The sequence below is a fragment of the Cervus canadensis genome, chromosome 7 (genome assembly GCF_019320065.1).
Source record: "Cervus canadensis isolate Bull #8, Minnesota chromosome 7, ASM1932006v1, whole genome shotgun sequence".
In the NCBI taxonomy this organism is placed as follows: domain Eukaryota; kingdom Metazoa; phylum Chordata; class Mammalia; order Artiodactyla; family Cervidae; genus Cervus; species Cervus canadensis.
The window spans coordinates 22,080,288-22,105,777 of NC_057392.1; the positions used below are offsets into that span (position 1 = coordinate 22,080,288).

Sequence of the window (25,490 nt, forward strand, 5' to 3'; positions counted from 1 at the left end):
GAGGGCGGGAGGAACAGGAAGCCAGTGGAACTTGCCGAAGTTCAGGCGTCTTGGGGAGATGGGGCAGTGGGGGTCCCAGTGCCCGTGCTCCCCAGGGGGCCACTCCGCTGTTCCCATACGATTACATTTTAATACGACAAAGAAAAAAACACTGCTCAGAATAGGGGGAAAATAGAACTTTATTTTTACCGTAGGAATTAGACTCTGTCACAGCATAAGGACACCACGGGACTCTCTCGGTTCATTTAATACAAATGAATAAAGACATTCTGCAGAGGGACTGCCTCTGCTCCGTCTGCGGACTCACTGCCCTGTGGCCACCTCGTCCCGCAGTGCCCGCCCTTCACACCCAGCCCACGGCCGCTTTCTCCTCTCCATGAGGGCGCTGCAGCCCCACACCAGTCTGTGAACACCAGTAGGTGCAAGAGCTCCATTCCCACCCCTTTCCCAGGACCAGTCCTCGGACTGAACTTCAACTTGTAAATGATCCCTTTCTGAGAAGAAGGACTCGGGTTCCCACAGAAGCCTCTTAGCCAGAACTGCTGAACACCAAGCATCAGTGAGCTCTCAGGAAGCAGACCCCTGCCCACGGCAGGTCGAGCAGGGCAAAGAACAGCACAACGTCAAGTGTCCTATATGTCTTGTAGATTGTCCCTTATTTCAAAAATAAAACTCCTATGTAAATTGAACCTGTTTCCAACAGGCCAAATGTGTGATTCTGCACGCAACAGATCTGTTATTGCTTGAAACGTAACCCCCAGGGCTGAGCTGCCCATGCCGGGGCACGCAGACCATCTTGAAATCACGAACCACAGCTGAGCACCCGCCCACAACAGGGACCCGGGACCCGCACCACGCTTCCCAGGTGCCGATCAGGTCCAGGTAAGGCACGCTCTGTGCTCTGCGCTGAGGGGAGCCCTTCCCTTCCTTCCCCTCCCAAGCTGCAAAGAATGGTTTTGTCCCAACAGTCATAGATGCTGCCACAGCCACTGTGTACACATGCTCAGAACCTCCTAGCCTTCAGACTGGAAAAAAAACCTCCTGCACACCCAAAAGATGCCTGGACCACAGTCTTGGCGTCACATGCTCGCACTCCAAGAAATGCACTAGTACTCAAGATTCGAGGGTGAGCTGCAGTGAACACCAGCAGGGAAGATGCTGGTCCTTACAGACAGTACGACACTTTTCTATGCACCCCCTTTTCATTAATCCACATTTTAAAAAAGTATTTCCTGACAGTATTTCTAAATGTGACTATTTGTAACATACAACAAATGAAAAATATGACTAGACTGCAAGAAAAAAATCCTGCTTGTGAAACAAGGTACTGAAACAAAGTCGTGTGCTCCTTGCTGGGGACAAGGGGACCGAGACGGGCCCGGAGACATCTGGCTGTAGCCCTCCACCTGCGCAACAAGGCCCCAGATCTTCAGGAGGAGCGTCACTGGCTCTAGTCACGAAGCTGGCACGTGCCCTCACCACTCCCGCTCCCGCTCCAGGAAGTGCTGGGTGCACAGGCGCGGCAGCTGGAGAGGTAGTGGTGACAGCGCGTCTGCTCCCCAAGGCCCTCGCAGGACGCCCCAACTGCGCCTGGCTGCCATCATCCTACAGAAGCCTGCATTTCAGAAGAGAAGCCCGCCTGGGGTGGGGAAGGTACAAAAAACACAGATGCTGTGGTTCTGCAAGCTCGCCTTTTTTGGTACCAGCACAGAGTGTCCCGGTCACTGAGTGTCCCAGAGGAAACCCCGCAGACCGCCTGTGGTGCGTCTGTGCGCGGCTGTGCACGGGCGCGGGAAGCTCAGAGCCCCAGCGACTTCTGCACAATCTGCTTGGCGACCTTGTAGAACTGCTCCCGGTCGTCCCGCCACATCTTGGAGGCGTCCACGTTGGCACCACTCTCGTCGTTGGGCTCTGAAAGAGGGAGAATCTCCAGAAAGGGGCTCGGCCAGGAAGGGCCTGGCACGACCTCCCACGTCCCGTAAGGGCATTGGGCATCTCCCCACGGAGGTGACCAGGGAGACCAGAAGCTGTGGGAGGCTGTCAGTTCTCTGGGGAGAAGAGCCCCTCCTGAAGGGCCAGGCTGAAAAGTGGTGCAAGCCGCCCTCGGGCTCCTCCACTCAGAGCAACAGCTTCACTCTGTAACACCAGCTGGCAGGCAGAGCAGCCACAGGGCCAAGCCTCTCCATTCCAGGGAAGCACTCCCCCCACAACCAGGGTTTCAGGTCACTCCTCCCTCAGCTCCTCTGAGCCCCCCATGTCCCGCCTACAGGATTCCCTCCAAGCTGCATCCCCTCCAGTCTCCTCCAGAGACAGCCCCGCACCTCCCCTCCATGGCCAGGCCTTGGAGAGCCCCCGTCAAGGGTGGACACTCACACCCAAACTCTGCTCTTCCCCAAATCCTGCTCCCTCTGGACTCCCGTCCCAAAGACAGCACTCTCCTGAGCTTTACACCCAGGACACGGTGTCTGTAATACAGCGGACTCCAAGGTCAGAGCAGCTAACCATGGCCCATGACACAGCAGACAAACACAAGATCATCTTTACATCCCCAGTTATGAAAAGTAAGCTTACGCTTGGAGAAGAGTATGCGATTAACACTAAATAAAAAAGCAGAGAAGAATATAAATCAACTACTCAGGGAGGAGGTTCATGACACTGTACAGGAGGCAGTGATCAAAACCATCCCCCGGAAGAAAGGCAAAAAGGAAGCCTTACAAATAGCTGAGAAAAGAAGAGAAGTGAAAGGCAAAGGAGAAAAGGAAAGATATACCCATCTGAATGCAGAGTTCCAAAGAGTAACAAGGAGAGACAAGAAAGTCCTTCTAAGTGAACAATGTAAAGTAGTAGAGGAAAACAACAGAATGGGAAAGACTAGAGATCTCTTCAAGGAAATCAGATCCCAAGGGAACATTTCATGCAAAGATGGGCACAATAAAGGACAGAAGTGGTATGGACCTAACAGAAGCAGAAGATATAAGAAGATGTGGCAAGAATACACAGAAGAACTATACAAAAAGATCTTCATGACCCAGATAATCACGATGGTATGATCCCTCACCTAAAGCCAGACTTCTTGGAGTGTAAAGTCAAGTGGACCTTAGGAAGCATCACTATGAACAAAGCTAGTGGAAGTGATGAAATTCCAGCTGAGCTATTTCAAATCTTAGTGTTGCATTCAATATGCCTGCAAATACGGAAAACTCAGCAGTGGCCCCAGGACTGGAAAAGATCAGTTTTCATTCTAATCCCAAAGAAGGACAAAGCCAAACAATGTTCAAACTACCACACAACTGCCCTCATTTCACATGCTAACAAAGTAATGCTCAAAATTCTCCAAGCCAGGCTTCAACACTACGTGAACCAAGAACTTCCAGATGTTCAAGCTGGATTTACAAACAGCAGATGAACCAGAGATCAAATTGCCAACATCCACAGGATCATAGAAAAAGCAAGAGAATTCTAGAAAAACTTCACTGACTATGCTAAAGCCTTTGATTGTATGGATCACAACAAACTGGAAATTCTTAAAGAGATGGGAATACCAGGCCACCTTACCTGCCTCCTGAGAAGTCTGTATGCAGGTCAAGAAGCAACAGTTAGAACCAGACATGGAACAATGGACTGGTCCCAAATTGGGAAAGGAGTACGTCAAGGCTGTATATTGTCACCCTGTTTATTTAACTTATATGCAGAATACATCATGCAAAATGCCAGGCTGGATGAAGCACAAGCTGGAATCAAGATTGCTGGGAGAAATATCAATAACTTCAGATATGCAGATGACACCACCCTTATGGCAGAAAGTGAAGAAAAACTAAAGAGCCTCTTGATGAAAGTGTAAGAGGAGAATGAAAAAGCTGACTGAAAACTCAACATTCAAAAAACTAAGATCATGGCATCTGGTCCCATCACTTCATGGCAAATAGATGGGGAAAAATTGGGAACAGTGACAGACTTTATTTTCTTGGGCTCCAAAATCACTGCAGATGGGGACTGCATCCACGAAACTAAAAGACACTTGCTCCTTGGATGAAAAGCTGTGAAAAACCTACACAGTGTATTAAAAAGTAGAGAGACAGTACTTCACCAACAAAGGTCCATATAGTCGAAGCTATGGTTTTTTCAGTAATCATGTATGGATATGAGAGTTGGACCATAAAGAAGGCTGAATGCCAAAGAATTGATGCTTTTGAGCTGTGATATTGGAGAAGACTCTTGAGAGTCCCCTGGACTGCAAGGAGATCCAATCAGTCAATCCTAAAGGAAATCAATCCTGAATATTCATTAGAAGGATTAATGCTGAAGCTGAAGCCCCAATACTTTGGCCACCTGACATGAAGAGTTGACACATTAGAGAAGACCCTGATGCTGGGAAAGATTGAGAACAGGAGAAGGGGACGACAGAGGATGAGATGGTCGGATGGCATCATAGACTCAATGGACATGAGTCTGAGCAAGCTCCGGGAGCTGGTGATGGACAGGGCAGCCTGGCATGCTGCAGTCCATGGGGTTGGAAAGAATCGGACATGACTGAGTGACTGAACACCACCACTCAGGGAGGACCAGTGAGCTGCAAGACAAGGGTTAGTGAAGAAAGAGAAGCAGGCCCCAGCGTCGGTCTCTTCTCTGGGCCAGAACTGCTGTTGTCGTGGGGCGGCGGGGCGGCGTTACCTGCCAGCATGCTCACCACCGACAGGAGGATCTTCTCCACGCTCTGCACGGGGCTCCAGCGCTCGGCACTGCTCTCGTAGCCCATGGGGTCGTCGCCAGGAGCGTGCAGGATGGAAATGCAGACTCTGCCGTCCGGGTAGACTGCGGGGCAGGACACACACGGTGAGCCGAGGAAACGCTGGTGACAGGGCACCCGGTCGGACCATGGAGAAGAGGCACGAGCAGTGGGCACTAAAGGGGGCAGTCTGCACGACGACACAACCATGGCCTGGGCGCCACACTAACATCCACGCGCCACCCACAGGCCCGACGGACTCCCAGGGCACCACTCGATCACAGACAGGGTGCTGGGCCGGTCTGCAGAGCCCTAGTCCCCATGCGGTGGCTCCATTTTCATGTGGATTTTACAGGTATTATATCCAAGGGAATAAATGAAAGGCCATCTGGTTGTCAGATATTCTACCCATGTGTCTCACGTAGCTAGGATCTTCACAACACTCTCATAACGAGCTTCTCAGATACTCCTCATTCTGCCATTAAACCCCTGAACTGGACTGTGTAAAACACAGGTCCCCGTGACTAGGAAAAAGGCTACGGGGATTACTTAACTATCCAGAAAAAGACAGGTACTGAGATTTCTCCTGTTACCAGTTATTCTAACAGAAAAATGACCACCTGAATTCTCTGGAAATCAGCTGTGCTTGAATTGAAATCCATCTTCCATCAACAGCACCACCAACTAGACCCTCGAGATGGACCTGCCATTTTCCTTTCACAACTCTCAGATGAATCGGTACATGCTCAGATACCCAGGGATCACGTGTCAACCTGCAAGGCTATTAAGTGATAACAGTAACAGGCAGTTTTAAATAAACTGGCTGACTTCACCCCTACCATCTCATGACCCTCTAGCAGAGGGAGAGGCTCCAAACAGCCTTTCCTCCACACCTCGCCCCTGCACCTCAACATCCAGTTCCAGCAGCTGCTGCGCTCTCACTGAAGGGTTAGAAGACCATGTGCCATCTGTCCTGGACACTGGGATGCCCGTCTGAGGTCCACACGCACGGGACCCAGGCACCCAGGACACTTTGAACAGCTCTCCCTGCCATGGACAGAGAGGATATGTCCAGTTTTCAACTTGAGCGTCACTTCCTCAGAGTGGTAGTACCATGTGATGGCACTGCTGCCCCCAGAGAGATCAGAAAGCATCTATGTCCCTGCCCCCACCCCACTGGAGCCACCAGTGTGACCTCCTGAAACCCACCCCACTCCCAGGGCTTTGTCACCAGCGCCCACACCTGGTGCCAGGCTGGCAGTCTCCTCCAGCCACAGCAAAGCCCCAGCCTGCGCACGCACTCTGCCCTCTGCACTGCACACCGTGGCCCTTCCGAGACCACGCTGGTCATGCCGGCCTCTCTACCCCCTCACACCTTCTCCCAGCCCCTCAGTGGACCTCCACTGCTCCTCAGACAAACATCAGAATCCTTAACGTTGACTAAGAGGCCTGCCCTGGTTTGCCCCCCCACCCCTAACACGGGGCCTCTGCACAGGCCAGATCCCCTCCCTGCCCCACACCGACCCTGGCCACCCCTGCTGCTCCTCCCATGGGAGGGGGGCTCCACACCCAGCTTGCAGGTGCCCTCCTGGCCCCCATGGGGTTTCTCATCTGTACAGTCCCGTGATCAGCGCCCATCGCTGCCCTCAGATGGGAGCTCCTGGCGTCAAGCCCCCACCTCTGATAATCTGCTCACTGCTGCACCCCAGCAACCCACAGTGAATTTGCTGGGTTACCTTCTGTAAGTGTTTATGACTGACCAACTTTCATGATACTGTCAAACAGTTCTCTCAAAAATAACAAAATAAAAGTGACACACATACTCACTCGCAGTAAGGCTAAATTTTAAGACTGTTTGTACTGATTATCTGAACATCAAATATAATATTATCAGACTATTAGCACCCATATAACTCAACAACTTTATTGGCCATATTTGTCTTTAAACTACATTACAGGTGTCATTTTAAAGAATGTATTTATCTTCAATGTAATCTTATTTTTAGTTACACACAATCGTCTTCACAGTTGCATTTTACTGTTAATCACCCTGAACTTGCTGACTTCTTCAATTGCCTCTACCGACCATAGTGAATGTCTAAACGCTATATTAAGGGAAATTCCAAGCACACAGCAGAAGCACGGCATACAATGCACGCCCACCTGCACGCACCTCCAGGGGTCCCTGGAGCCAGCACACTACTTCAGAAGCACTTACTGTTGGGGTGAAACATCTCACAGGTAAATCTCATCTTTGGGGGACTTAACGGGTAATCAAGTGGGAAACTCAGGATGGCAGGAAACACCCCAAACTCAAAACAGGTGTCTTCTGGGCCCCTGGAAGATATAAAAAGAGAAACAGAACTTCCAGATAGATTTTCTTCAATGTCTATCACATTTTAGACATAAGTACAAGACACTTCTACTGCTTTACAAATAAATGCACGGGAAAAGATGATCTAAATAACACGATGAATTGGCTCTGGGTGCAAAGCACTGTGTCACCGTCCCCTTCCAATCTGGTTTAAACCATGAAGGGCGGGCCAGGCAGAGTTTCACATTAACAAGGTTGAGAGTGAGGCTGCAGCACCTGCCAGAGGAGCGGAATCAGAGAAGAGAGCCGGAGCCGGCAGTGCAGGCGCCCAGGATCCTGTCTGTCTGTGCAGTACAACTACATGCTATGATAAAGACACACACCAAGGAACACGTTGCAGCAAGGCTCCGCTGTACTGAAGGAACAAGCGGTCACCAGCTATTATCTCAAAGGCTAGCTGCAGCTTCTGAAAGTGCCTGAGAAGGGACTCTGACCTCCAAGGAGCAGCCCCAGAGCACACGGGGATGGCTGACCGACGAGGCTCAAGCGCTCGTGTGCGAGCCGCAAGTGCTGACCTGCAGGCCTGGGCTCGCACCACATCCTGGGCTGACAGTCACCTGAGTCCTCACTGGCACCAGGCACGTGCCTGCCTGCCTGGGTTCACGTCCTCCTCATGTGGAAAGTGGCAGAAACGGGCCAAACCACTTTCAAAGTCCCGTCAAATTTTAAAAACACTATTCTGAACAACAGACAAGATGGAAGGTCAGCAGAGAGAGAGAAGAACCCACAGTGTGACAGGGAGGAACCTTCTCCCCTCACAGATATAAACGTCTCATGAAACAGGCCTGACACTTAGGCCAGCTTTCCTAAGCAAATGTTCATAAGGAGGCAGAACTGACGAATAACAGCTACAGAACTGACACAGGGCAACACGGTGGGAAGAGCAGTCAGTCCAACAAGGAGAAGGAATCCTGTTCTCTTCACAGGAACGGAGAGGGCCTGAGGCCAGTGTAACACACGAGCCCTGCAGACGGCAAGCGGACAGGGCGCCTGCGCCACAGCAGAAGTTCCCTCTGCAGAGACACTTGACTTCTGCCTGGTGAAGACGCCCAGCGCAGACAGCAGAGCTGGCACTGCGTCATTGCTGGGGGGGCAGGTGGAAAATGGTCAAAGTGAGATCAAGGCAACAAGTGTTTGGTGGAGCCATTTTTTCTCAATGGGACGAGGATTCTGAAAAATGTGTCTCTGCTACTCTGGGGGAGACCAGAGGGAAAAGCTGGTCAGTGTGGAGCATGAATGTCCAAGACAGTGGTGCCAGAGTCTGGGACAGGACGGCCACACAGGGGGTGAGTGTGGGGGGCTCCCTGACAGCTGCCCCAAGCCTTCCCCTCTGAAGGGGTCTGCACCCCACCCCCTTCTCCAGTTGACAGCTCACAGCAGAGGATGAACACCACTTCGGGGCTCCCCACGTATCCCTCCAGGGGAGGTGCCAAGAAGGAGGGCTGTGGCCTCGGCCAGGGTCCCCCCACCTCGGGCTGGGTCCCAGACCGGGTGGCTGAGGGGGTGCGGCACAGAGCACAGCCTAGGCGGCTGACCCAGGAGCCTGCAGAGCAGGCCACAGGCATGCCAGGAAGGCTCGCAGCGCCTCACTGTCCCTGGCAGCTCCGAGCTAGAAAAGAAAAGAATGTCTAGGTAGGTCGTGTTTTTGGACTGAGCCAACTGGTATTTGCTCAAGACTTTGATAACAGGTCTTTGTTTCTCATAACAGGGCTTTCTTTAAAATAAAACAAAACCCACTGCATTGTCCGCAGCTTCAGAAGCAAGATCAAACATTTCCTAAAATGCTCCCACATCTGAAATATCAAAGCTTCTTTCAAATGCTCTGGTTTGCTACTGGTTGAAATGGGGGCTTCCTCTCTTCCAGGACACCCGGCGCCTTGGCCCAGCACACAGGTGTGCCCACATGCACGGTGGCACGCCTGCTGACTTCACGGAAAATGCTATCGAGTAAATTCCTGAACTAAGATGGGAGACATAATTAGTGTTGTTTTTGGACAGCTTTCTTGCCTCCTCCTCCTCCTCCTCGCTCCTCCTCCACTAAAGAGGGCCTCATCTCAAAACCAAATTTATCTGAGGCAAACACAAATTCTTCAAAGCCTAGAGTTATTTTCTACTGTAATTGATTAAAATGATGGCCTCAATTACCGCAGAGCTCTGAGAGACATATTTTATTTCCTTTCTGAGACCAGCATTCAGAGCAGAGCAGAATGGCCTTGGTCTCCTCTGTAAAGGCAGCAGTCCATTCTGCTCTCCCAGCTATAGGGGAGCGAGAGGCTGGGGCCAGCACCGTGAGCGCAGCACCTACGTCCCTGCCCAACCAGTCCCAGCAAGGCTTGGTCCTCTTGTAGGACAGTGGTTGCAGTCACTTGTGGAGCCAATAAACACTGGAGACACCCGGGGTTAATCTTCCATCTCACCCTCAAGTGGAGAACTGTGCTTTGCTTCTCATCTCTAAAACTGTAACACAGAGCTAACACAAGAAGCCCACGGCTGCATTCCGAAGGCGACGGGGAGGCCAGGGCGCTCCACCGTGGAACCTGGGTGTGTCTGGGCTCAGTGAGCCATCTGCCCGCGAGGCATGTTCCAGGACCACAGCCTGCCCGCCACGCCAGCTGCAGCAGGTGTGGAAGAAGCTGGTTTTACGCTGTTCTCTTTTTCAAGTTTGTCACAGCACACAGACAAGATGTCCCAAATGTACATGCAAGGCTTGAAGTAATGAGAGACTGTAAACCCGTTCACTAGCACACCCTTGAACTGGATCACCTAGGAACAATTACTCTCCAAAGCCAGGACCATAAAAAGCATAAAAAAGCATATGAAAGCATAAAAAAGAAGGGCACACGCCTTCACTGACACCCTCAGTCAGGGGAGCACACCGCCCTTGCTCACACACTGCAGAACCATGCAGAGCACCCAGCTGGCGGGCGGGCGGACAGCTGCAAGGGGTGCCTGGCATCAGAGCAGGGGCACTACCTCCTTCCTGCACCCTTGGCCCTGCTCTCAGTCAAAGCTTCATGCCAAAGCCCCTGCCTCCCCTGCCCACATGGGCTGCATGCACAGCCCCCAGGAACCAGGACTCCAGCTCTGGGGTGCCCTGCTGTCCTTTAAGGCCCCCAAGTCACTGAAGGAGCGCTTGCTGCATGGGGGCCACCGCGGCCAGCAACGGGGCTGCAGAAGCTGCCAGGAAGGTCCTGCGGACAGGACTCACATCTGTGGGACAGACAGCCCAGGCCACAGCGAGCTGTTTCGTCCCGGGGGCCAGTGGGAGCCTGGCGGTCTTAGCTGGACCGAGTGTCTACAACCACCTGGGACTAGCCCTCCTCAGCACTGTCTCTGGGATGGACCCAGACAGCCGTGTGCCTCTGTTGTTGTGTTCTCAGCACCCCAGGGATCCTGACGTAGAGAACCAGTGCTGGTCACTCTGAGGAAGAAAAGCACTGGGCTTCCATTTCAGGAAAACACGGCAGTAACAAATAGTTTCCTTCCATATAATTATTTTCATGATTAACTCTCTCTAAAAGTAGCCTATAGTTATCTGCTAATTTTTGCCTGTAATAGAAATTTCTCAAAACTTTACATCAAATATATTTGAACTATATTTAAAGCTCACAAAATAAGTCCATCAATTACAAGAATGTCATAGTGAATGCTGACAAGGACAACAGCATCGACAGCATAAACTCTAACTCTAGAGCAAACAGGTATGTTAGAAAACATGCAAACACAGCAGCATACAGAACAAATGCAGACGTCTGCTCCCCTCCCTGACCCAGCTCTGAGGCAGCCACTGCGGGGGCTGGTTACCCGCCAGGCTTCCCTCCACACGCATCCACTCACACCTTCACCCACAAAACGGGGTCGCTTTTCGTTAACAAGTATCATGGCACCACTGAGAGGAGTTTTTAAAAGAACTGAGTAAGTGGAGAGACATTCCACGTGCACGGAATGGAGCACTCAAGATGGTTAAACAGTCAACATGCCTCCAACTGATCTAAAGACTGAGCACAATCCCGATCAAATCCCAACGGCTTCTTCACAGAAGCTGACAAGCTGATCCCCAGATTCCAGTGGAAACACAAGGGGCCCAGAACAGGTAAAACACCTTGAAAAAGGAGAACAGAACACTCCTCAAGTTCCAAACATACTATCAAACTGCAGTGATGGAGAATGTGCGCTCACAGAGGGTTAGACATGGGTCAACAGGACAGAATTCAGAACCTTCACACCAAGGGTCAACTCATTCTGACAAAGGTCCAAAGTGATTCAATACAGGAAAGATTTTCCTTTCAACAAATGGTGCAAGACAAATGGACAGCCACATGCAAAAGAATGAAGCTGTCCCCTACCCAATGCTATACCCCCAAATTATCCAAAACAGGCCCCAAATCTAAATTTAATATCTTTAAATATAAAGGTTCTAAAGGAAAACATAAGAGAAAATCTTTGTTACCTTGGGTTACATGACACCAAAAGCATAATCTATACACGGAAAAACTGCTCTGCTAAACTGCACTTTATCAGCAATAAAAACCTTTGTGTTTCAAAAGACTCTCTTAAGAAACTGAAAAGAAGGGACTTCCCTGGTGGTCCAGTGGTTAAGACTCCCAGTGCAGGGGGCACAGGTTTGACCCTTGGTTGGGGAACTAAGATCCCAAATCCCATATGCCACACAGCATGGCCTAAAAAATGGAAAGAAAATATGCAGACTGGGAGAAAATATCTGAAAATCATACATCTGATAAAGGACGTGCATCCAAAATATATAAAGAATTCTTAGGACTAAATAAAAGACAACCCAATTAAAACTGGGCAAAAGTTTCTAAGTTCACCAAGAAAGACATCTGAATGGCTCTTTAGTCCAGGCAAAGATATTCAGCAGCATCGGTCACCAGGGCAATGCAGACCAAACCCACACGGAGACCCACCTCACACCCACCAGGACAGCTGGCATCAGACGACACAGAGAGGGTGAGGAAGTGAAGAAGTGAACACTCAGCATTCAGGTGGGAACGTGAAATGGTGGCTCCGCAAGTCTACTCCTGGGCATTCAGCCCAGGGGATGGGACACCTGTCTGCACACTTAGACCCAAAGTTCACAGCTGCACCGTCACAACAGCCGAAGAGGGAAGCAGCCAAACAGCTGCCGGCGGGTGAGCAGACCCCTGCACGGTGGACAGGGAGAAGAGAGCTCACAGCGACAGGCAGGAGCCGCTGCCCCAGACTGCACGGAGGAACCTCGAAGGCACCACGCCCAGAAAAGGGGCCAGAAGCCCTATCCTGTGACTCCACTTGAAAAGTCCAGAAAAGGCCAGCCAACAGTCAGAGAGGAGATCAGAGGGTGCCAGCAGCTGAGGGTGGGAGTGGGGACTGAGTGCACACAGGCATGAGCACCTTTCTGGAAATGCTCTAAAAATGACTGCAAAACTCTCCTTATTTAATGTACTAAAAAAGTCACTGACTTGGCACACTCGATCCAGGTAAAACTTTGCATGTAGATCCTTTCTCAATAAAGCTGCTCAATGTACCCAACCACACCAGGGTCTCTCAACTTCAACACCACTGCCACCTCAGGCATCCTGGGCACTGTGGGGCACTCAGCACTCTCCCACCCAGGACAGGGCAAGAGCTTTCCCTGACACCCGGGGTTGTCAGCCACGGTGTCTCCAGACATGGCCCAACATCCCGCAGGAGAGGCCGTATTCAGGGGTAACACTGGTCTAGGCCTGCATTCCAACATCTGCCAGAACCATGGCTATGCTGTCGGCATTCCGCGGACCAGACGTCCGTAACTTGGGCCGGACAATGACGTTTCCACTTTTTTTTATGACTGCAGTGAATGTTGTAACGAACGTCCTCACACACAGGTCTTCGTAACACCTCTTTTTTTTTTTCGGGTTTTGTTTTTGGCTACGCTGGGTCTTCGACACCATGTGGGCTTTCTTCAGCTGCGGAGAGGGGGGCTACTATCTAGTTGCAGTGTAGGAGCTTTTCGTCGTAGTGGCTTCTCTTGTTGAGGAGCATGGGCGCTAGGCCCGTGGGCTTCAGTAGTTGTGGCTCGAGGGCCCTACAGCACATGGGCTCCGAGAGGTGTGTGCAAGGGCTTAGCCATCCCGCAGGTTATGGGATCCTTCCGGATCGGGGATGGAACCCATGTCCCCTACACTGGCAGGCAGGTTCTCATCCACTGGACCACCAGTAAGTCCCTTGTAACACTTCTGATGAAGGACCCCCAGGCGGCAAATTGCTGGGCCAGAGGACATGCAGTACAAATCATTCACATGTGCTGTAACAGCTCAGGTTCATCTGAGCAGCCACAACACTAACGGGAGCCAGCTTCTGTACTTGTCATGAAAGCCTGGAATAGAGGCAACACCAGTGCCAGTGGCCTTGGCACTCAGCACGGGCCAAGCGCAGCCTAGGAAGGGCCTCAGTCCAGGAACCCTAGCCTCGACCTAGGAGGGGCCTCGATCGGGGAGCCCTAGCCACGGCGGCGGGTGTGAACCAGCTGGGACCCAAGTGTGCCGGCAGACACGGGGATGGAGTCAGCCAAGGGCCCAACCATTCAGGAAGGGTGCTCGTTTCACCACAGCCTCAGGGCCCTGACCTGGAGATGGGAGAGCAGCCCGACCACAGCAGCTGCTTTAAGAAGCCTAAGGTAGGACAGAAACCAGGCAGCGAGACTCCAAGGACTTCAAGCCTTGTCCTGACACGGAGGATAAACTACCACCCTGCATGGCAGGGCTCCTCCTGTTCTGCAAAAGCGCGTGTCCACCCCCCCAGCACTGCCACACCACAGCCAAGGGCCAGTGAGGTTCACAGGCCAGAGATCCTGGAGCTGGACAAGGTGGACGTGAAGCCATTTGTCGACCAAGGTTTTGCTCCAGAGAGGCAGAGCGACTGCCCGAGACCATGAAGCCACACCAGACACACACAGGCCAGGGACCCACAGCCCTCAGCAGGACTGACTGGAAGCCCCAGTCCTTTCCCCCTGGGCCACGGGCTCAAACTCTACCTTAAGCCAGGCCGAGAGTCACTGGAGTTCCTGTCTCCTTTAGTCAAAGAACAGGCTGTGGTGACTTAATTTGCTGGGTTTCCCATCCTAAGCCCTTAACCTTGCTTTTTCAGGGCAGAGCTGTGGGTTACCAAGGACACGTCTGTATCCTCAGATGAGGCCCCCATATGACTGGCTCTCAGTATTTGCTGCTGGGACATCTGAACAGACGTTTTCCTCTCTGCACAGCTGAGGTCTCGTAAGGTAAGCACTACAGCAAAGCCCAACAGCACCGGGCTCCCAGAAACAGGCACGGTGCTTTTCAGAAGCACGAGGGGATGGAGGGAACTCTGGAAACAATCAAAGAATAAAGAGAGGGAAGAGAAAACCCATCACCAAGGAGCAAAACTCAGTCAGCCGTCTGCCAGAACAGCGGAGTGAGACAAATCAATGGGAGGACAGTTAATTCCTTAATAGATGTTTTCAGCACATTTGTAAACGGCCTCTTGTTTGTGGAAGGATCTGGAACGGGACCAAAACCCACAATCTCAGCAGATCCTGAGGCCGGGGAATTCCACACTAACGCAAAAGCCTATTCAAACACAAAAGTGCTCTACCAAAAGTAGTTCTAATCACTTTTTTTTTCTAATCACTTTTTAAGATAAGTTTTCAAAATATTGGTTTAATTTTATACTATTTACCTCTAATTAGTAATATTTACTCTAACCGATCATTAACAGTAAACCCTGTAAAACACACACGCATTGGAAGGCTCGAGTGTCCCAGGAGGGCTTCCTGTACCCTGCTAAGTGCGCCTCAGCCACAGCCTGGGAAGGCGGAAGGGCCATCAGGGGCTCGCGGACCCCTGTGCACCCAGACGGCCGCCCTGGGCGGCTCAGTGCATTACACAGAAAGAACGCACGTGCCCTGACAGATGGGAAGGACGCATTACAGACCAAGTTCACGGGATTCAATGGCCTGTTTCCCCAAAGATAAAAAGCCACAGCTGACCCAAGTGCATCAAATACAGACAAGCTGACCAGGAGACACACCCTCCAGTTTGGACCTGCTTTAGGGGGTGAAAGACAGTACCTATTAGATACAAACACAGACTGTGAAGTCATCCTCCTGCCAAAAGTGCTTCAACGCAGGAAAAAAATGGGCATCACAGGCCCAAGCCATTGGCTATAACAAATGATGAGGCAATGCTAGGTGTGACATATTTTCTTTGGATAGTGTTTACTGATGATTTTTAAAACAATTTGCTTATCAAAAAACCTCACTTTCACACCAATTTTCATGTATTAATCTAAGCTCCACAGACAACATTCAGCAGCAGTTTGTCTCTCAGACTAAACCTGACATGAGCACTGAGCAAATGCAGAGCATCTACTGACGCTAACAGTACACTTCAAACCCAAGTGCACACCTGCTCCAGCAAACCTCACATACCTCCCAGGCCTGCCCCACGAGAGCATGCCTCAACCCAACAAAACCCCACCTGAAGAAAACCTTCTAGCTAACTGAAAGGTCTCATTTTACTAACAAGAACACTGAAACTGATTATAATTTCAACTTCCTAAATTCTACCTAACCACCTTTTGTTAAAAATACCACCTAAGAATGGTCAAGAATCACACACCTAAGGTTGAAAGAAAACAAGGGCCTGGGTCACAGGGCCAAAGAACACTCTGGAGTCAGAAGTCCACTGTTCTTTCCAAGCAGCAACACTTAACAGTGAAATACGATATTCAGGCAGGACCTTTCTAGAATGAAGTCAGGAACCACACCGCTCACCTTAGAATTAAGCCACGTCCCTAAGTCAGGGACAAGGGAAGGACAGACAAGGTACGGAAAAGGAGCAGCAGCAGAGGACCTGAAGGACTGGGACAGTGGGGAGAAGGGAAAGGGGAGAAGGGGAGGGACGAGAAGGAGGGAGATGAACCCAGGCTGCACCCACAGACCTGGGGCCACACCCACACCCTAAGGAGCCCTCCCCACTGGCAGGGCCCCAGGCTCACAGGGACTCTATGAAGCCTGAGCCCATTCTGTTTGAGGCTAACCCAAAGTCCAAACTTCATTATTCTGAAACTCTACAAATACAAATACTTAACTCAGCCTTTCACTGGCTTTAAGGAAACACTCGTTCAGTTTGGATGAATGTTCCTGCTGTTTGTTTGTTTTTTTTCTTCTCAAACTTTTTATTTTACATTTGGGTATAACTGATTAACAATGCAATAGTTCCAAGTGAACAGCAAGAGGACTCAGTCATACATACACATGTATCCATTCTCTCCCAAACTCCCCTCCCGTCCAGGCTGCCACATATCACTGAGCAGAGTTCCAGTGCTACCCAGTAGGTCCCTGTTGGGTATCCATTTTAAACATAGCACTGTGTACACATCTATCCCAAACTCCCTAACAATCCCTTCCCCCATCCATCCCCCCCAGGCAATCATAAATTTATTCTCTGAGTCTGTGCAACGGTTTCTGTTTTGTAAATTAGTTCAAGTGTTCATGCCATTTTCTGCTTTCAGATCAGCAGACAGAGAAAAATTCAACAAGAGGTGCACTTGGCCTTTCTCTCTCCACTGATGCCTCCAAGCAGTCACACTGCTGAATGTGATTCACAGTTCTAATTCCAGTAAAGGCTTAAAACCAAACAACACATATGATGAACTCACATGATCAATGCTTCCCATTCAAAAAAATTCTCTTCATTCATGGGGCCTGCAGGGAAAGAAGAAATGCCACAACCTTAATTCTGTAGGAAACTGGCAGTTAGGAGTAAATGATAAAGACTGAACTTCACAGAACCTTACCTGCCACAATTCCTTCTGGAGGATTCAGAGTTAATTCTGTAAGATAAAAGGTAAAGCCATTATGAAAAAGAATGCTTATTACCTTGCATTTTAACAAAAAACTGTAAAACATATATAAAGCTATACATACATGACATGGCATACATACTAGCAAATGGAAATTCTGCTTGTCCCAAGTGAATGCCGGCTGCACTGACACTTCAGATCAAGACTGTGTGAACAGTTCTTTCTGCCGGCAAAAAGGAAACTTTCAGAACTGCCAACACTTTCACTTTACAATGAAGAAACAAACAAAAGGTGTTGTTAACGTTCCAAAATACTCCTGCTGGTTATTCTGACTAAAGCCCATCAATCAAACATGATGTATTATATCCCAACTGAATGGGAATTCCTGTCATGTTGACAGTGGTCATAAAATGATAATGCTGCACTAAGGACCTGCAGTCTCTGAGCCCTCTCTGGGAGAGGACCCCGCAGGGCCCTACGGCGTTCAGCACCTGCTGGTGTGGTGACCCGGCCACGCTGCTCCTACTGAGCTCACTCTGAGCCAGTGAGCACGAAGCCCCAAGAAACCCTGGCGCCTTGCTGAACTCTGTGGGCCACTGAAGCCAGGGAAAGTCAGGGGTACAACTGCACGGTGGACTTAACCACAGGGAGGATGCGTGCTGCTGAGCTGGAAAATCTCGCCAGAGAAACAGGTTTCAGAAGGACGAAAATAGTCTAGTTCTGAAACATCAAGTTAAAGATGCTTACAAGTCATGTAAGTGCAGACTGTCAAGGGGGAAACTGGACCTGTGACTAGAGCCCTAAAGAGTAGTCCAGGCTAGACACATAAATCAGGGGTTCTGGACACAGGATGGCGCCTGAAAACAGGAATGGAGTAAAATTAAATAAAATGTAAAATGTATGTGCCCACAGACTCATTCCAGGCATAGAACATCATAACAGCCCCACGTAGGAAACAACCCAAATGTCTATCTATGGTAAATGAACAAGGTATGATCCATCTACACCACGGACACTGCTCAGCCACAGACACGTATTCTTGCCTGGGAAATCCCATGGACAGAGGAGCCTGGTGGGCTACAGCTCATGGGGTTGCAAAGGAGTTAGACACGACTTAGCAACTGAACAACAATAGCCATGACCCAGAAAGTCATCTCCAGAGTGTAAATTCAGGTATGTGTGCACACGGGCACCAAGAGACACACTGAAGAATTTTTTTTTTTAACTGATGATGTCATGACTTCAAAGACTAGCTTCAGAATCTAGGTAGCAACCAGCACTCCTCTGTGCAGAGCAACTTGTAACAAATTATAACAACCATCACTATGAATCCACTTCCAGAAAAATATGAGGAAGTAGCAGGTGAGACGTCACTGGATGTGACTAAGCAGTTCTAGACAGTAACACACAGCATGCTCCTGAAAGGGACAGAGAATGGACTCTGATCAAGTATAGTAACTTAAGAGTAAGAAGACCTCTCTGGAATCATTCCTTCCAATGAATATCCAGGGTTGATTTCCTTTAGGGTTGACTGGTATGATCTCTGTGCTGTCCAAGGGACTCTCAAGAGTCTTCTCTAGTATTACAACTTGAAAGCATCAATTCTTGGGTGCTCAGCCTTCTTTATGGTCCAACTCTCACATCTGTATGTGACTACTGGGAAAACCATAGCTTTGACTAGACGGACCTTTGCCGGCAAAGTGATGTCTCTGCTTTTTAATATGCTGTCTAAGTTTCTCAAAGCTTTCCTTCCAAGGAGCAAGTGTCTTTTACTTTCATGGCTGCAGTCACTGTCCACAGTGATTTTGAGCTCAAGAAGATAAAATCTGTCACTGCTTCAACTGATTAGGGTAGATGAATTACAGAGCTAAAGAGGGGTGGGGGATATAATGTCAGTAGGAAAGGGAGCGAGGTGCCTGGGCCTGGAGGAGGAACTTGCACCCAAAAGAGCTGGCCCTTTTCCTCCTGCATGGAGTTCCCCTGGGAACTCCCCCTCAGCCTCCTCAATGACACCCTCCCTTCAGGGAGGGGCAAGGTCTAAACTGCAGCTGGAGAACTGCTACCTCCGGCAGCCTGCCCACCCTCATCCTTTGTCAACAGTGGCATCTACTGGTCGGCAAAGAATTACAGCAACCGAGTGAAAAAGATGGAGGGACCATTACTAGAATAAGAACCCACCTGCCAATGCAGGAGACTCAGGTTCAATCCCTGGGTTAGGAAGATCCCCTGGAGAAGGAAATGGCTACCCACTCCAGTATTCTCTTCCCTGGGAAATCCCATGGACACAGGGGCCTGGCAGGCTACAGTCCATGGGATTGCAAAGAGTTGGACACGACTTAGCGACTAAACAACCACCAATGCTGTTTACTTGTTCTGTTGTTTTGTTTTTAAAACACATACACACAACCATATTGTTTCATGTTTAATGATAAAGACAACTTCAAAAAGAAACAAAATCTTAATATCAAAGAATTTGCAATGCCCATTCTTTGCCACTGATTCCTTGAGAATGGTAACTGGTTAATAAAAACATTGTTTTAAATAGAGGCTTAAAAAATAGATACCACACAAAATAAAATATAAACTTTGACCAGCAGTCCTATTTCTTGGAATTTATCCCCCGGACACAAGGGTAAAAGTAAGAAAAGACATGTGGGTAAAGTTAGTTATTTCAAGGCTTTTTGTAATAGCAAACAAACAAACAAAAAAGTTGGCAACAACCCAAATGTCTATCAACAAGGGACCAGTCATATTATGACGCCCCTACTGAAGGGACACCACTGTGTCCTCACACAGGATGAACTTCAGGATGCACTAAGCGGCACAAATTGGAGAAAAGTGCATAACTGGGGTCTTTAAAAAAGAATTAAAATTAAATGAGGTCATGGGGGTGGGCCCTAATCCAATCTAACAGGTGTCCTTTTAAGGAGATTAGGGCACAGGCATGCACAGGGATGGACATGTGAGATCAAGGGAGGAGACGGCTGTTTACATGCCCAGGAGAGAGGCTTCAGAGGGACCAGTGCTGCCACAACTGGATCTCTGATGTAAGGAAGTGATTTCCGTGGCTTAAGCGCCTCATCCTGTGGCACTTTGTTACAGCGGCCCAGGCAAACTAATATAGCACTCAAAAACTCAAGAGAGCCATTTGGAAATCATCTGCAAATAAACCTTGATCTTTATCCCATACCACACACAAAACCTGGACATGAATCACAGATTGAAATATAAGAGGTAACAGTATAAAGAATCACAGGAGAAAACCTTAGTGAGCTTATGTTAGGCAATGATTTTTTAAACATAACACAGAAAGCAAGAAATGGTTTAAAAGTCAATCAACTGGACGTCACTGAAAATTTTAAAACCTCTTCTCTTTCAAAGGCACTGCTGTGAAAACTACAAGGCAAGCAACAGGAGCTGTCATTCAAGGGACAGAGGGGAGCCAAGTGAAGGAGCGACAGAGTCCTGCCAAACAGCCGGTGCACACAGCTCACAGCAGCGCGCAGTATACTTCAGATGCGAACAGGGCAACAGCACCTGCTTCTTACAAGTTTTAAAAAGACAAGCCACAGTCTAAGTGAAAATATTTTCAAAATATCCAACAAAAGACCTGCACCAGCATTATATAAAGAACTCTTAGGATGTAATAAGGAAACAATAAGCTCAATTAAAAACTGAGCAAAAGACTCAAGACATATTATCAATAAAGGTATAAGGATGGCATATAAAAACAGGAACTAAAACCATAATGAGATACCACTACACACCCAGCAGAATGACTAAAACTTTAAACCTGATCACACCAAGTGTCAGCAAGTCGGTGGGCCTCCTGATACCCTACTGGTGGGGAAGTAAAATGGTACAACTGCTTGGGAAAACAGTTTGGCTATTTCTTTAAAAATCAAATACACATCTCACATATCACCCAGGAATTTACTCAAAAGAAACGAAAGCATATGTCCACAGAAAGACAGGGACCCATATGGTCACAGCAGGTTTACCTGTAACAGCCAAGAAAACCAGAAACAACCCAAAGGTGCGCTGACAGATGAGTGCCACAACAAGCCGTGGTGGGTCTGCCCACACAGAGGAACATCCCTCTGCAAGGACAGGAAGTGACAACTGGCCAAGGCAACAACCTGGAGGAATCGCAACATGATTACGCAGAGTGAAAGACCTCTGACAAAGAAAGTACAAACAACTAGAAGAGTGATAAAGGTGGACTGAAGGTGGATTAGTCATTGCCTGGGAGCTGGGGGTGCAGGCAAGATAGGGCCCAGAGGATTACAAAGAGGCAGGAGGAGGCTGGGGAGGTGGGACGGTTGCACGTACACCAAAGTCATCAGTGAACCCCTACGAACACCAGCTTACTGCAGGTCAATTATACCTCAATAAAACTGTTTACAAAGGGTGGCTAGGAAAATAGACATCACAAAGGTTGAAAGACAAAGCACAAATAGGGATAAAATACTTGTAACACATAACCACTACTCAGCAGTAAAAATGGACACAGCTCTAATAAATGAATCTCAGAAACAGTGCTGAGCAAAAACTCAATTTGCAGAATACATACTGTGCAATCCTATCTCCACTAAGTATAAAACCAGGCAAAAGTGAGTAAAATGTATAGGAGGATATTACAGGCTTCCCAGGTGGCTCTAGTGTAAAGAACCCGACTGCCAATGCAGAAGACAAAAGAGATGCTGGTTCAATCCCTGGATGGGGAAGATCCCCTGGAGGAGGAAATGGCAACCCACTCCAGTATTCTTGCCTGGAGAATCCCACGGACAGAGGAGCCTGGTGGGCTACTGTCCATTGGGTCATAAAGAGTCAGACACGTCTGAAGTAACTTGGCATGCACGCACGCAGGAGGATATTAAGTGATAAAACTATAAAGAAAAGAACAAGTCACACAAAATTCGGTGGTTGTCATTCCTGGTGGGGGTGGGAAGGAACTCACACCAGACTGCTCAGTTCCTGCTAACGTTCTCCTTCTTAAGCTGGTGTCATTTTACTATATCATCTAAATGTACATCTTCTATATTGTTTAAAATATAACATCTTTCACAATAAAAGCTTTAAAAAGCTAAAAAGAGTTAAAGACAGGGAAGGACGACAGTAACGGGAAGGCCAGGGTGTCTGGTGTTCAGAGAGGGCATTTCCAGGGGAGCCGGGCAGGGAAGGGGCTGCCCACGGGGCTGAAGAGTCGTACTGGGCAGAGGGGTCAATGAGATCAGAGGCAAGAAGGGCTGGGGCACGCAGAGGCTGAGGCCAGAGGCTAAGAGGGCTTCTGGGCAGAGTGACCTAATCTGACTTTCTCCTGTGCTGGGAACAGAGCCTGGGCCAGCGCGGACCCCCAGATAAAGGAGAAAGTCTGAAGGTGGGTCAACAGATTACATGCGGATACAGAATAACATGAATCAGCAAAGACAATCGAAGGCTGACAGCCCAAACTGGAAGAACAAGGCTGCCACCAACTGAGACAGGGAAGGCTGTGGCCAACAAGGAGCAGGGGCACAGGGGCTCAGCCTACACCCCTCAGTCTGGGGCTCCTACTCTACGTCCTGGCTTTAACAGCGCCCTGAGAGTCTGTGAAGGGAACCTTATCTGGAAATGGGCGCTGTGCAGATGTAATCGAGTTAAAACACGGACACGCCGGATTGGGATGGGTCCTAACCAATGACTGGCGTCTTATTAGAGGGAAGCCAGACATGGAAAGCAATCCGTAGAAGTTGGGAGAGGCAAGGAAGGATCCTTCCTAGAGCCTGCAGAGGAATGAGGCCCGCCGACACTTTGCTGGGACTTCTAGCCTCCAGACTGTGACATAATAAATTTCTTTTGTGTTAAGCCCACTTGATTGTGGTGTGTTGCTACGGGAGCCCTATGTCCATCTATGATACCCCTAGAAAATCCCAGATGCATGAAGATAAAACATCAAGAAAAGAAGTTGGTTTAAGACACTTTGGTTCTTTCCCTGCCTCTCCTTTTTTCTGGCTGTAAGAACCTGGGCAAATCATTTTGTCTGTTACTCAATTCCCTACAAAATCTGTAAAATCAGGAGCCGAATAGACTCACACCCAAGGTCCTACCACCTTAAGAGTTTCTGCAGTTCTATGACTACTCAAGTAGAAGACAGTGGGCCTAAACCCCATCCAAATCTATCTAATCCCTCACGCACAAAAGCTGCTTCTGGGGGGATACCTTCCCAATAGATGCACCACCCTAAAATGCGGGAGGACAGCAAGCCGCGATGCTAAGGCACAAAAGATAAGAATCACTAAGTGGAATTTTGTCATGTTCCTGAGATACAGCATCAACAACGAAACCCCCCATAATACACTGTAGTCAATTTTTACAGCTGATGTGACAATGACCACAAACTCAGTGGCTGAAAACAACACCCACTGATGACCTCACAATTTTTCTGTTAGAGGCTGGGCACCCACAGGCCTGTTGGCTCTCTGCTGATAGTCTCACAAGACTGCGACCCAAGTTCACTCAGGGGCCTGGCAGGATCTCACTCCAAGTGGCTGCAGGACCGAGGCTCCAGGTCCTCACTGCTGTCAGCGAGGGGTCATCCTCAGGTTCGAGACCACTGTGTTTCTCTGGTCCTGGCCCAGCCCTGTCAGGGGGGTCCTTCTCCTGCTCTGGGTCCCTGACCTCCCCTCCTGCCTCCTCATCTGTTTGGGGGCCTCGTGTGATGACTGGGTTCCACCCCGATAACCCAGAACACACTCCCCACCTTAACGTTAGCTCTAGTTACCAACATCTCCAAAGTCCCTCACCGCGGTGCCCAGGTCAGTGTCTGATGGGTAACCGGCGTCTTAGGGAGATACCTGTAGCACTCTGTCTGCTACACACACTCCAAAATGTTGTGCGCTTACACATTAAAACACACAAGATACATTTCTGTGATACAGCTTTGAAAATCAACTGCTATTTACATTTTATTACTACAAACTGACAATATGGTTGAAATAGTTAATGAGACTTTTTTGTAAGTACAGTAAACGGACAACATGAGAAAATACAAGCTCAGTGATGCAAAGACTGGACTGAAGCAGCCACCTAAATTCCCTGTGCAGGGGTTTTATAGTGTCTTCTACAAAAATAATACCTGCTGGCAGTCTAGAACCAAGGTCAAATACACAAACAGATACAGTAACACACACTAGGATGGCAGGAGACAGCATGTGTCCCCAGACACCTGACCCCAGCCAGGTGTCCCATGAGGCGACAGAGGCAATGGCCCCCCACCCCCAATCTGTTCAGGGGGAACCGTTATCTCCCCACTCCGCCCCCAAAAGTCTTTCCTAAATATACATCCTTACCTTAGAGAACACTGGAAGGTGAGCACTATCTAAACGTTTAATAAGCCTGCACTTCCAACACTGTGGTTCCCTCCAGCCAAACACCAATACTCCCAGTGCAGGGCCATCAAGAAGGTTTAGGGTGCTCGCATGTTTACCGGTTCGCTTTATGACATTCGTTACTGTAGTTTATCTTAAAGTTTCTTCTGAAAGTGTCCTCAGGATAAGGACAACTTCACAGCGCACACTCTAGACAGCCAGCTGTCAGGCACCTGCCTAAGGTCCATCCTCACAGATGGGGGTGGGGGAAGGTGAGGGCGAGGGCCAGGCCAAGGTCGGACAGCTAACCGGCAGGTCTGAACTGCAAGTAGGCTGCCACCGTGTCCCAGCAAACACAAGAGCACCCGTCCCCCACTTATCACCGAGACTCCAAGGGCGCCTCCGCGGTAGACGGCAGAGGACTGTTCTCGTTTTCCCCTTTGCCTTCAGCAAACATCAGAAAATCCTGCGGGCACTAAGGACGCTGTGTCAACACCACCCGAAAGAAAGGTAGGTGGCACCGCTCAAAAACCCTTCGTTAAAGCGGAGAACCGAGACCTTTCACCTCCGGCCCATCACAGTGCGCTCCCCATTACCCCCAGGACGCTTCCTGGACTTCTCAGGAGGCCGGCGAGACGCCCCTCCCCGACCCGCGGGCGTCCGCGAGGCTGGGGCAGCGGGCCCTTTGGTTACCGCAGAGCCGGTGTCTCCAGACCAGCGCCACGCCGGCCTCTCCCAGCCAGACGTCGCGGGAGGCCCCGGGCTGCCGCGCTAACCCGTCCCGACGACGCACCGACGGAGTCCACGCCCCGCCCCGGACGGCAGGCAAGGTGCAGTCTCGAACTCACGTTTGTACTCGGCCATCAGCCTCTTGAGCGCCGTCCCCGCCATCGTCCAGGCAACAGCTGCGCCGTCAGCCTTGCCTCCTCAGCCCTCTTCCCTCCCGCCCGAGCCCTGGGCCACTTCCGGGTCGCCGTGGGGGTACAGGAGCCCTTCCGGGGCGTGGGGCGCGTGCGCGGTGTGCGGGGCGGCTCGGTTGTCCGAGGCGGCTCCGGTGTCTGGGCCCCGAGCCACTTTGTGCGCTCAGCTCCGCCCCGGCGGATCCAGGTTCCAATAGGAAAGTCAGCAGATTTCGGAGCCCCGGGCTCCAGCAGTGTGTGTGTGAACCGCCTGTTCCGTCCTCGAGGCCTCCGGGGTTTCGGCAGCGGGGACGCGGACGAAG

The 25,490-nt window shown here is 49.8% G+C and overlaps 1 protein-coding gene across 5 annotated transcripts; it reads right to left on the bottom strand.

Moving 5' to 3' along the window:
* Nucleotides 1–161: 161 nt before the first annotated feature.
* Nucleotides 162–25,260, bottom strand: UBE2G2 (ubiquitin conjugating enzyme E2 G2). 5 transcript variants are annotated; one of them, XM_043474578.1, is made up of 7 exons: nt 25,117–25,260; nt 17,062–17,142; nt 16,914–16,949; nt 16,776–16,821; nt 6,945–7,063; nt 4,688–4,812; nt 162–1,911 (listed from the first exon to the last, which is right to left on the bottom strand). In XM_043474578.1, exons 4-7 carry the CDS (start codon nt 16,814–16,816, stop codon nt 1,606–1,608), a joined length of 591 nt encoding a protein of 196 aa, XP_043330513.1. In that variant the 5' UTR covers nt 16,817–16,821; nt 16,914–16,949; nt 17,062–17,142; nt 25,117–25,260; the 3' UTR covers nt 162–1,605. The 5 variants fall into 5 exon arrangements, with proteins under 5 accessions (XP_043330513.1, XP_043330514.1, XP_043330512.1 ...); XM_043474579.1 differs by having other exon boundaries at nt 17,044–17,142; XM_043474577.1 differs by lacking the exon at nt 17,062–17,142 and having other exon boundaries at nt 25,117–25,244.
* Nucleotides 25,261–25,490: the final 230 nt, after the last annotated feature.